The sequence below is a fragment of the Stereum hirsutum genome, assembly GCF_000264905.1.
Source record: "Stereum hirsutum FP-91666 SS1 unplaced genomic scaffold STEHIscaffold_33, whole genome shotgun sequence".
Classification (NCBI taxonomy): domain Eukaryota; kingdom Fungi; phylum Basidiomycota; class Agaricomycetes; order Russulales; family Stereaceae; genus Stereum; species Stereum hirsutum.
In genome coordinates, this window is record NW_006763163.1 from 3,508 (window position 1) to 16,171 (window position 12,664).

General features: G+C 47.6%; 3 protein-coding genes across 3 annotated transcripts; 2 read left to right on the forward strand and 1 right to left on the reverse strand.

Annotated features, from left to right (window-relative positions):
• Nucleotides 1-4,810: 4,810 nt before the first annotated feature.
• Nucleotides 4,811-6,870, forward strand: STEHIDRAFT_116788 (uncharacterized protein; the record flags this gene model as incomplete). The annotated part of the gene is made up of 5 exons (XM_007311726.1): nt 4,811-5,449; nt 5,620-5,803; nt 5,918-6,023; nt 6,274-6,484; nt 6,604-6,870. The coding sequence occupies 5 exons, from the start codon at nt 4,811-4,813 to the stop codon at nt 6,868-6,870; spliced, it is 1,407 nt and encodes a 468-aa protein (XP_007311788.1).
• Nucleotides 6,871-8,209: 1,339 nt separating this feature from the next.
• STEHIDRAFT_116789 (uncharacterized protein) lies at nt 8,210-9,354 on the reverse strand (the record flags this gene model as incomplete). The annotated part of the gene is made up of 5 exons (XM_007311727.1): nt 8,210-8,308; nt 8,359-8,655; nt 8,709-8,901; nt 8,952-9,276; nt 9,339-9,354. The coding sequence occupies 5 exons, from the start codon at nt 9,352-9,354 to the stop codon at nt 8,210-8,212; spliced, it is 930 nt and encodes a 309-aa protein (XP_007311789.1).
• A 1,347-nt stretch (nt 9,355-10,701) lies between these two features.
• On the forward strand, nt 10,702-12,365 carry STEHIDRAFT_163999 (uncharacterized protein; the record flags this gene model as incomplete). Its single annotated transcript, XM_007311728.1, has 7 exons — nt 10,702-10,793; nt 10,844-10,873; nt 10,929-10,988; nt 11,042-11,479; nt 11,537-11,838; nt 11,905-11,981; nt 12,051-12,365. The coding sequence occupies 7 exons, from the start codon at nt 10,702-10,704 to the stop codon at nt 12,363-12,365; spliced, it is 1,314 nt and encodes a 437-aa protein (XP_007311790.1).
• Nucleotides 12,366-12,664: the final 299 nt, after the last annotated feature.

A 12,664-nucleotide genomic window follows, 5' to 3' on the forward strand; every position in this document is an offset into this window, starting at 1 on the left:
CTGACTCTCAACCCTGCTGATATTCATCATAAATTGATGCATATCCTTTCCGGTCGAAGTGAATCGACTTTTGAGGACATGGATAAATTTCATCGAGCCAAGAATGTCGCTCAGCATCCAGCGGCTGCCGCAATCTTCTTTGACGTCATGATCAAAGCATTCAACGATTACATTCTGAGATACGGTAGAAAAGAACCTGGCCTATTTGGTACTTGTGATGCTTACTTTGGCACAGTCGAGGCACAAGGTCGGGGTACTCTTCATTGTCATATGCTCATATGGATTAAAGGCAATCCCAATCCTCAGGCGTTGAGAGATCGAATGGCTACGGACGAAGCTTTCAAGAATGCGATGTTCGGATGGCTCGAGTCCATTATCAAATGTGAATTGCCTGGTATGGAGGCTATAATGGGTGGTGAGCAACCTGGACCGTGGCCAAAGCCTACGCTTGATTACGATACGCGTGCAACCGATGCTCCTTTCCTTGAAGAATATCTGTCTGAGGAAGATCGTGAGAGGTTCGAGCTTAGCTTCAAACACTTCGTAAATGACCTTGCCGTAGCTTGTAACTGGCACGAGCATAAAGCTACGTGTTGGAAATACCTCAGTGATGGCGAGCCTCATGACGATGCTCATTGCCGGATGAGGGTCGATGGTAGTACTCGTGGGTTCACCGAGTTGGATGAGGAGACTTCTTCTATTCTCTTGCGAAGGTTACACCCGTGGATCAACAACTATAACGACCTCGTATTATTTCTGATGAAATGTAATATGGATGTTAAGTACATCGGTTCCGGTCAAGCTGCAAAGGCATTGGTGTACTATGTAACAGATTATGTTACAAAATGATCACTGCCATTACACCTCGGCCTCCAGTCTTTGTGCTGGGCCATCAGGCAAAACGAGGCAAAATACCACGGACAGGTGACAGTGGACGCAGATGCTATGAAGCGCAGTTTGATGGTCAAAGTAGTCAATGCGATGATGGGTCGCCAGGAGATATCTCATCAGCAAGTCATGAGTTATCTGGTGGGAGGTGGCGATAGCTACAGTAGTCATACTTTCCGCACACTGTATTGGGGCGAGTTTGACCGGTACTTCAAGTCTAAAGGTCACCCAGACGCCGAAGGTATGAATAATCAAGACGATGGTACTAGATATGTACCGGATTTGGTAGACCACGGACTTCCATCTGTGGAGATTGTCGATGATTTAGATGAAGTCGATGTGACAGTGACCACTCAAGGCGCACCATTCTCAATAATAAATAGAGCGGAAGAAGTCACTGCAACATTTACGAAGGACGGTGTTGTTCAACGTAGCCTGGTCGCCGATTATACGCTGCGTAGCTCCAAGCCCGTTTTTGACACCATGGCTTTATGGGACTTTATAGCTACGACCGAGATAGAACCTCGTAAGAGGTCTAGCAAAATATTCAACGCCCGCGTCGCGAGGGGAGAAATGTTGAATGATAGCCATCCCTTATATAGGACTCATGTAAATAAGTTGAATATCGGTCAACGTGTGGTTCCGGTGCTCATTGGGCCACAGTTACCTCGTAAAGATACCAGTGAGTCACAGACTGAAAATTGGTGTCGTCTAATGCTCATGTTGTTCAAGCCATGGCGAGACCCGAGCGACCTTCGTGACGTTGGTCAGTCTTGGAAGTCTGCGTTTGAGGGCCATGCGTTTGCACCCCATTTAGCAAACGTGATAGGAAATATGAATATCGAGCAGGAGTGCAAGGATGCAAGACAAGCATATGATGCTGCTAGACGCGCTCGAAAGGTTGCTCCTTTGATCCAAAGTTCAGAATTGGCTTACCAGATTGGCGACAACAGTGATCTATTCGAACTTGCCGTGAAGAACGACGAAAGGTTTGATATGACATTGCTAAAAGGTAATATTGACGATGACCCCCTGTTACGGGTTAATGATAGAATTCTTCATGCCGACACTAGGGTAAAAGAAACATTGAGAAATATGGAAGATGCTGGGGTATTGACAGCACCTTTGGATGGAGGGCAGAATTGTCGTCTACTCGATGGTTCTTGTTATCCTACGGAACGCGTGAGTGAACAGAAGATTCTTATGGAGATGTACGGAAAGAACAAAAGGCCTGTTGCGCCGGTTCGAGACGAATCTAGTACGGAAGCAGAAAGGAGGGCATACGGTGAATATGATCCACGAACCTTTATTGATCAACTGCAAGGTGAGAGAGCACGCCCGCCGCCGCTTCCACCCATAGAAGGAGAGTCCCCCGAAAGCGCATATCGAAGAGCTGCTGATGCAGTCATCGAGGCCGTTTTGAAAGACCTGAATATTAGCGACAACCTAGAACAAGAGGCGGCTGTTCGTATTGTAGGAGAGCATCTTCTGCGGGGCTCGGCTGAACAGTTGGTGATGTATGTTGGTGGGGAAGGCGGTACAGGCAAAAGTCATGTCGTGAGAGCTATTGTGGATTTATTTACTCGCTGTCAAGTTCGTTCACGGATTCTTCTCAGTGCACCTACCGGAATTGCTTCAGTCTTGATCAGTGGATATACCATACATGCCCTTACTTTTCTCCCAAAGGCAGAAAATCAACGTGTGGACTGGGAGGCGTTGACAAATATTTGGAAAGACGTAGACTATTTGATCATCGATGAGGTGTCTATGATCGGGGCTATTTTTCTTGCTCATGTCAATGAACGTCTCAGAGCAGCCAGAGGGTGGAAGGATAAGCATTCTGACAAACCGTTTGGTGGTGTAAATATGATATTTTTGGGCGATTTCGGACAGCTGATGCCTGTATCCCAATCTTCGCTCTTTGCGCGTGAATTAGTGCGTCAGATAAAGCAGAACCAAGGCCAGAGTATTTCCGGACAAACATCAATGTATGGAGCATATTTATGGCGCCAGTTGAATAGAGTCGTAGGGTTGAAGAAAAACTGGCGACATTCCGCTGATCCTGAATATGCCGCCATGCTGTCTCGGATACGTCGTGGCCAAGGACGATGCAAGCGTGGTCCTGATCAGTCGCGCTCGGATTATGAGATTCTACTTGATAGACAGCTGAATGTTTTAAAGCATAAGGCAAACAAGAATGGTACTGACCTGTCTCGATTTCGCGATTGCCCTATCATTGTGGCAGAGAAGACGCTTCGGGACGCCATTAATGTCAAAATAGCAACCACTAAGGCATTAGCTGCCGGAAAGCCTCTGCATTACTTTGTAGCCATAGACAAACGAAACGGGAAGCGTTTCGTAGGAATGAAGCGCGAGAAAATGTTGATGCTTCGCTCTAGTTTGACACATGATTCGCTTGGTCAGTTGCCTCTATTTGAAGGAATGAAAGTCATGATAACGGACAATATTGATATTGGACATAAAACTGTCAATGGAGCGGAAGGGGTGGTTCAGCATGTTAAATGGGATGACATGGAAGACGGTACCAAAGTTGCGAGATGTGTGTATGTGCATGTTCCGGGCAGTGGTGCAAAACTTAAGGATATACCGCCAGACGTGGTTCCGATATTTCCCACAAGGAGGTCGGTCGACTATATTGCACCTGACAAGAAGAAGTTCTCGTTCAGCCGTTGGCAAATTCCCCTCTTACCTGCGTACGCCTATACAGATTACAAGGCCCAAGGTAGGTCATTGGATACCGTGATCATCGACTTAGCTGGATGCCGAACCGCTCAGAGCGCCTACGTGATGTTGTCGCGTGTGAAGACGTTGGAAGGATTGGCCATCTTGAGATGGTTCCCCACCATTAAAGTCGCAAAACCTCTACAGCACGATCTTCGAGAAGAGATGGACAGGCTAGAGCGCCTGTCCGAAGAGACACTTCGATCATTTTTGTAACTCCGACTATCTTATCTATTGCCACACGCCACAAATTCGGCAGAAAGTCGGATTGGGAATTCTGGACTCTGTGGTGGTGTGAATACAAGGACACCACTTCGAATCTTGATTTAATATCATAGTCACACCGATAGCGTAGACCAGGAATTGTGAGGCCCTCTTGAGTGTCTGTTAAAGTTTGTTACTGACTATGCTAACTTGAGCTCCTAAACTGCGAAGCGATTAGTTTCTTCGAGGGAGGACATGCTGAATGTTCGGTACGGTAACTCCGGGTCCCGAGTTCTTGGTAGTATCCTTGACATTCTGAAGTTCACCTGGGTATATGCCTATCGTGTTTGATTATCAGGATAGGATGTCTGAAGGAGAGTGCTCTCATGTCCTCGACCTTGAAGGCAAAGTCATTGAAGACAGGCCCGAGGCCCACTTTCCTGAATAAGTGGTAGCAAAAGCCTCAGCCTTTTCGCCCTAAAGCTGGAAAAGTAAAGTCGAACAATATATGCATAATTCTCTTTCTGATTTTATTTTTGGGTGTGTGGATCACTGGACGGATACCCACATCATAACCAAATAGGCAATAAGTACGTACTTCAGATAGCCGTCAACCATATAAAGCCAAGACTTATCAAATCACATTTACGTGCGCCGGCGCCCGAACATACAGAACATCCTGGCCAGCCAGAAAAAACGCAGCAAATCTGTGGTTGCTCTGGAAGCAGTTGTCAAGCGCTCTCATCCCCTCCGTTCGATAATCTTTTCTAAGCCCCCCCTTTGTTCACCAAATTTTCCCAACCAATTATAACCACAGGTGAGAGTCTGAGGATGGGGCGCCCGCGCATATCTAGAGACTCATTGTTAGCGTAGTTATATATACCTTGCATTCACCATATTCATGCCTCCACATCGACTCCCCCGCCTCCCAAGTCTAGAGGCCCATCTCCTACTGGGTCCAAAGTCATTCTTTGACATGAAACACCCCGTGGTCACCATCTGGCGCCACGTCCTTGCCGATGAGAACCCCGACCTCCAGTTTCACTTTATCATTCAACCGGACCCACTCCGCCTAGGAAGTGGAACCCGACCTGGCGTCGCGGAGAACTACGACACATTCATCTTCCATCACAACACCAGATACCGCCTGGCGATCGGAAGATGGCTCTTTACCGTCCGTGGTCGCCTCACTCTCCTTGCTTTCATCTATCCATGCTCCCCCAAACCGTCTCTCGATGCCACCTTCGGCACCATCACGGTCCCCTCGACCTCTGTGGTTTACAATGCCTTCCTCGAAGGACGAGCACCTACACCCTCACTCCCCATTCCAAATCTTCCTTACCCGGAGATATGGCAACCGATACCCCGCTGGCTCAGAGCTGAGTCACTGCTCACCTTCCCAGAATTCGAACCAGTTGAGCTCCCAACTGGCTACAAGGCGCCTTACACCAAGGTAAAAATCCTTAGCCAATACTGGTTGTTAGCTATTGACGAGGAGGGAATTCCTTACCTGACGGATACAAACTATGAGATCAAGGCGAAGATAGAGGGATGGGAGAGGATAGAGTTGATGACAAAGGAACGGGCAAAGGAGATGGAGTGGACGTTGAGGATAGTGAGTGGACGTTGAGGGTAGTGAGCGATTTCATCTTCTGCGGATTCGATGTACCCACATGCTCCCCATATCCTCGGATCATCATAGCATTCATCCTGTCCGTGACCCAGTCTTCCGAGTACATTACTCTCATTTCCCTTTCGGACTTTCCGTGCGTTCAAATTGCTCAGACCAATCACGCTTCCATACATACCCTTTCTTGGACCGTCAGCGATGAAATTGTTGTCCCATTTGGGTTTGAAGAGCAATTATCTATTTACGTTCCTTTGCACGATCCGTTTTGGTATCACCTTTTGACCCGTGAATATGAAGAAGTTGATATCGAGATCTTGTGGGGCTCTTGTGATGTTCAGTGTATGTTTGAAGTACAGTCTACGAACTGGGAAGATCTTCTCTTCTTCATAGTACCGTCCTCGAATGTTTCTTGATAAGCCCAAAGATGTTGTGGTTGGTCTATGACAGCTCTAGGTATTGCCGAATGGGACACATCAGGCGACACGGAGAAGTCTCTAAGTGCGGTCATAGCCGTCGTAAAACGCGTTAATAAAGCAGGGGCACTTGTGCAGATATTCAGGTATGGAAAGTCATCGTATTTCATCGACTGTCGAGTTGCAGAGCAAGAAGCAGTATTGTCTAGTGGATAAAAAGATGTAGGCAAGACTGTCTTACATCCAGCCTTCGATCGGTTGGCAAATTTTGTACGCTGCAAGGAAAAGTCTTTCCCCATCGACGGTCGGACTGTAGAGAATGACCATCGATTATCTCGTCTTTTTTCTTCTACGACGTAGTGCTCATGTCCCATTCAACATATCAATCTTTCAAAGCCAATGCCAGCGTCAGGTTCGGTCCGTGACCGATTTGACAGTGGCCGCTGTCAGCCTTCCCTTCAGCCTCGGAGGCAAGCTATCTCGGATACGTCTCCTAGAACTCGAAATAGCCAAGGTCCTCATAAAATCGCCACATACCGACAGGGCAGGCAGGGGTGAATTTTGGTGGAAGGGCGTTCGGATGTCCACGACGCTATGCATCCTATGTGTATGTGCTGCTCGTCTCTGGTAAAACCTGAATGTATTTACTAGTCGACGATCACAGCGCGTGTCTCTGCCATTCTTTTGTAGGGAAAGAAATGACGATTATCATTTGGAGCTACATAGAATGGGCGTTTGCTCCGCCGTGATCTGCAAATACTCCATTCGGTGAAGAAAGGGGAAGCCAAGAACTATGGTTTCACGTCTACAACCTTCGCATGTCCGAACGTCGCTAAATCTTCTTTAGGCCGTCGGGGCGAACTACGTCTCCGCCCCGCTCTGCAGCCTCATATGCTCATCAAACAGCCTAGCTGTCTGGTGATATATCAGGGATGTACATTCGGAGAACTCGCATTGGAGGAACGGTACGGGCCTGAAGACTGCTCGGAGTGAAAGTAACGCACCAATTGTAGTGATCTCTGAAGGGTACCGTTCTAGTATTACTTGAACTTAAACGTGCGCATTACGTCGTAGTCATTGAGTTCTCCATGCTGATGAGCCAAAGTTGTGCACAAGTTGAGGGTCAGAGACGTCGCTGAACAGGTACTCGAAAAAAGGCACGAGAACATGAATGAGACGGAAAACATCGACAGCGATAACGACGGTGTGTGTAATCGGCGACAGAGGGAGAACCATGATGACAGAACCTAGAGACATATCAGCGAGGTGAGCTATAAGACGTATGTATTTCAAGTCAGGTGTTGACATAGACAGAGTATTGAACAAAGTGGTTCCAAGCTATAGACAAGGTTCAGGTATGAGGTGTAAATACAAGAATGTGTAGGCCACAATTGCTGTTGGCGGAGTTGTGGCGCCCGAAAGGAGTCGTAGAGTCGAGTAGTGCTGCCACGGCTCGGCTCAGCTCAGCTCGGCTTGACTTGCAACAGCTTTTCCCATGCAGCGACTCGGCTCGGCTCGGCTGACGGTTTGAGCCGCGACTCAATTTAGCTCGTTGCCTGAGTGGTTCATGCATACATACTCGCCCTCAGAGGACTTGTTTGAGCCATGGCGTATAATGTACGGGTAAATACTGTCCTGCCGCTGTGTTTCTTGAGTGGATTATCAAGTCAGATTCCACAAAAAAAGAGTTGTTTCCTACTCATAATGATGTGTCGTAAATGTGGCGTGGAGGGGTCGCGTGTCGGGAAAAGTCGCCACCGATGCACAGAATGTTTGCTGTCAAACATGAAGGCGAAAGCCTCAAACATTCTTCAGACTACGGCTTTGGAGGTTCTCCGATACGTAGATTCTACTTACAAGACAAGCATTTGCATGTAATGTCGTTGTGCAAGTGTGTAACGGCTTGGGCCACTAGACGCACGAAGCCGTTGTAAGCCGTTGACGCGGCTCGGCTCGAGCGACTAGCGCTTTCTGAGCCGAGCCGTGGCAACACTAGAGTCGAAGCTTGCAGTTTTTCTCTCTGAATTTTCATATACGGAAGCGTGCTTTTATCACGCTAGTCGATCGAATCGAGCGAACTCAAGGATTTAATATTATCTGAAGAGGCTATATTCTGCGCACATGGATTGCTGAACATTGTTGAAGATTCTGAGATGGTCAGATAGAGTGCGTCGCACATGAACATGTGGGAGAAATTTGGCAGTTGAATGAAGATGAAAGGTAATGAAAAGGCAGGATATGCCTGTAGGGCCTAAGTATACTGTTTGGGACAAAGAAAAATATCGAATACGGTTTTGTGGTTTGGATTGGGAACGGACATGGATGGTAAGTATTATGTAGCGCAATCTTCGTCGGAACCAGCTTCGAAGTCCATTCTCTCGTCCTGGATGTCTGGGATGAGGGCCGAGAGTGGGATGGAGTTTCCAAGTATCTGTGAGAAGATGAGGAGTGATTCGGGGTAGAAAACTAGATTGGACGCACCTCATTCAGATCGTATGCTGTAAGAAGCCTCACGACTCTGGTAAAGGTGAAATGGACGTTCGTCTTACGATCCTTTGCTGCTCTTCCTATGGAAGCGATCTCTATTGCAGCAGTGACGTCCACAAAATCTCCACGGTTGAAAACGGCAGGATTTGTCTTTTTGATAGAGCCGTCACCAAGTTTGCGACCGTAAGGCGGGGACACAGTCGGAGTCCACCTACTGGCCATAGCCGCAAGACGAGCCTCGTCGGAGTCGAGAGCAGATGTAAGAGGTTGTTGAAATCCGAATCCGTCTATCTTTCAAGTCCAAATATGTTAGGTTGTGTGAAGGATTTTTGACTAGGACCTACTTTGTTGAACGCTCTCCTATGAAAGAACATCTCGTCTGGGTTATAATTGGTATTCGGTTCGTGTTCACCGAGTAACCTGAAGACCATCTTTCTGAGATCTGCGAGCGCGGCTTGCTGAGCCGAGAACTGTAGTTGGAAGGGGCCAGCTCTGAGTGAAAGGAATTGCATTGCTTTTGCAGCCCCGGCTTCTGTTCTGAAAGTAAACGGTCAGTCGCGCCAGCTTATGTTCATCGAGGAGCTTACCTGTCCCAATTGCCAAAGTCCATGAGATTGAGGTTGCCTATGACACCGTATATCCGTATCGTCATGCGTCGTAGCGAAGTTTGTGGCGATGGACTCAGGCTGTTCTCATCGAACGTATCGGAGTGCGGTACATGAACGACCTCCCATTTTCGACTTGGGTCGGGAGAGAAAGGGAGCTCCTGTAGTTTGACCCAGTCAAACAAGTCATCAAATCCCAGAGGTACGCATGTCTCTTTCGACATCTGTTCCCAGTCAGTAGGCTCCGAAGCATTACGGGCGATCTTTGCGGGATAATCGTCGCGAACAAGTCCAAGAGTTATAGGATCTAGTGAGAGTTGGTGAGCATACGGGTTCAATCACGATAGTAGAATGGAGAGCGTCGCTCACCTTGGATGAATGCCATCTCAAAGTGACATGCTACATCGTTGCACTGAGCTCAATGATAGTTTATATAGCGAACTAGGTATAAGCATGTCTGGGCAGAGGCACGTCGAGGGGCCACACTGTGGCACCCTCCAGAGCCGTATTCCTGGCGCATGGATGTCTGCACTGGACTTGGTTTTGTCGCCCGCGTCGATCTCAAGTCGATCTTTCTGTTCGTTCCCCGATTTCATGTCTTGCTCATTGAAGTTTCCTATTTGAGGTCTGTTAATCTTTGCTTTCGATCTCTATGTCAACTGGACTTCGTAACCTCATTCATACTGGCATTTGACTTTTCACTTGGGCTTGTCCGCGGCGACATACATTTGTCTCGGTTCGCATGTCTCTTTCTTTTCTTCCTTCCTGCTGATTATTTTCGACACGTTAACGACTCAGTTTCACATGGTGGTGTTTTTGGCGTGCGACACAGCTCTGGTGAGATGCTGTGTTACCGGTGCTTTATGATGTGCACTCCGATCACAAGCATCATCACGGTCTGTTATGCCCATCGTCAGGAAATCTTGAAAGTCCGCGTATTTCGGAAGGTTTGATAGCCCGACACCTTCGGAATATATCGATAATCTACAGGTACGTGAAGAACAGTTCTTTGGTGTCGGCGTTGCAATCCCGAATATTACAGTTATTCAATACGAAGTGAACTTTTCTCTTTCCAACCTCCTGGTGTATTGGATGGTAGAAAAACTTTTCTCTGCCTTTGATACCATCATTTCTCACCTTGGTTATCAATCACGTCCTCTGAACCTTATGGCCATTGAGCGGAGAAAAAATACGCTTTCTCTGGCATTGTCGAGGTTGCGACTTGACCGTTATGGTCGGTAACCGCGGATTTTATTCTACTTTCTGTTTGAGTGGTTTCACTGTCCCGCACTGAATCTTATGGGTCGGCTAGACAGACTTCTTCCACGTCAAACGTCACACCCTTCGTCTCCGGTATTGCTGCAGAATCTGAGACTTGCCGACTTCGAGCACAGGGAGGATTCATTGTATCCAAAACCCCGTTTCTCGTATTGTCCGTCTCGATGCTGTACCCAAGATTCTATAATCTGCACGGTCCTGAGTTCGACTGTGCACATTCTTTTTTTGTGTGCTCAGTTTGGAATCCCGTGTCACGAGCACGGCGAAAAGTTGGAGAGTCATTTGCCAACAGTTTTTGTCTTTATTTCGTATGCTTATGGTGTACCCTGCAACCTACGATGTATGAGCAACTCATGTGGCTTTTTATGTCTCTCATAGTACTAGCTCTGCTCAAGGCGCTGATAAGTATAAAATGCGTCAATGTTCAGCGTCCTTTTTTCACCAAGTTCTGTAAATGGCTCCCTCTAAACGTACCTTCCAAGTCACTTCCAACGAGAGCCCCCTAGCGTCTTTACACTCCAACAAAAGTCCCTCCAAGAGAACGAGGTTGGTCGTATTCCCTCAATTTTCGATACTCTGTATTGATTGTGTAGCAGAAACAGCAGGAAGATTGTAGAAGATGCGTCGTGAGTGTCTTGTCCATGGCTGATGAACTGTACTGACTCTTCTGTTTGTCGTTAGAGATGATGAAGCTCTTACTCCTCCTCCTGGTAGCTCACCGGGCGGTCCAGATGTTGCGAAGTATGTTTCATTCAGACTATCGACTTATCGATATTGATGTTATTGGTATTCAGTTCGCCCAATGAAGATGACGACCAGGAAAACAGCGAAAGTCCTGAACAGACGTTCTCCAACTCTGCCCCCTCGGGCACTGCTCCCTCCACCTCTGACGTTGCCTCTCCCAGTCGAGACATTGACCGCTCAGACTCGGACGATGCCGCTCCCAGCCCAGACGATGTGTCTCCCAACACAGGTTCTGGCGCAACTCTTCACTCCTCCAACGGTTTCTCCGGCCCACCCACCACCGTTCTCAGACTCAGGCTTGTCGGTGGTACTACAACGAGCTCACAACATGACCAAGACACCTCGACGGATGGAACGAACGGCGCATCTTCCCCTCCGGATGACACAACTGATTCCGAACCGACTTCTAGCCTTGTGGACGGTGCCCCCGTTGTAGATGAGATGTTGAGATATGATATTCGGTCTGACTTCGATGAGACACTTAAAAGGTATTCTTTTCTCCGTCATGTTTTTAATTGATAATGCTGATAATCTTGGTATTACAGGCGTCTTGAGGCTCTGTTGACCTATTCAAACGCAGCAGACAGCGTCTACTCTCTTTCCTGTCTCCCCCTTCAAGATATGACGTGGGGATCGACGGAAAACCACACTGCTAACAAGCTTTGCATCCGTGGAAATCCTTCAGTACCTGTTACTACATGGATAACCGCTTTGATCGATCGCCTCTATATGTTCGAAACGGATGGTGGTCCCAAGAAGAAGGTCACAGTCGCTTTGTCCCCTTTGACGGAGCATAGTCTTCGTGTCGGCTACAAGATTCAGAAAACCTTCTCGAAACCTGCTGAGAGTAAGTCATTCGCATTCCCGTACACCCTGTGTTACTTCGTTCTGCGAAACTAACGTCTTCGTGTAGCGATTGACACCAACCATCGTCGGCTCTATGCCTCTCGTTGGCAGACAGTCCGCCTTCCTCGTCAGAGAGAGATGGAGGTACGTCTTACTACTCAGTCTTGCTACCAAATCTGTCATCAATATCTTGGCGACCTGTTCTATCGATAGGTTGTGCCTTTCAGGGAGTGCTATGACGCGAGAAGCCGTTACCAGGTGAAGTCAAACATGGACCGTGTTGACGTTGAGGACTTGAACGTGGGGGATGTGGTGCTCGTTGAGGCTCATATTACTCGGTTCTCGACGGTGGAGGCTTTGAATAAGCAGAAGACTTGGCAGGAACAGGCGAGGGCGAGGAAGAAGGGCTTCGTGGAGTACAAGTCCATGTTCGAGTTGTCCTCCATCTCGTTGCTGAAGTCAATTCCGGATGAGCTCGTCAGGCGCAGTCCTGTGCCGTCTTCTCGTCCATTTTCAGGTTTTATTTAGATTTTTTACTCTTTATGACTTACACTGCATACATCTCTTTCTTTTTGACTTTGACTTTGACTTTCTTTCTCTTTTTCTTTCTCTTCGACTTTCTCTTCGACTTTCTCTTTCTCCTTGTCTTTGTCTTTGTCTTTGTCTTTTTCTGTTTCTATCTACGCCACGAAAAGTCCAATAAATCTTGAATTCGTTGTCTTATTTGCGGGATGTTTTTGAGAGTTTCAAAATAGTAAGACAACTTGTCGGTCTTACATGTGGCGTAACTTTTCGGTAGTGCCACTCATTCACGTGTTCGAGCGCCA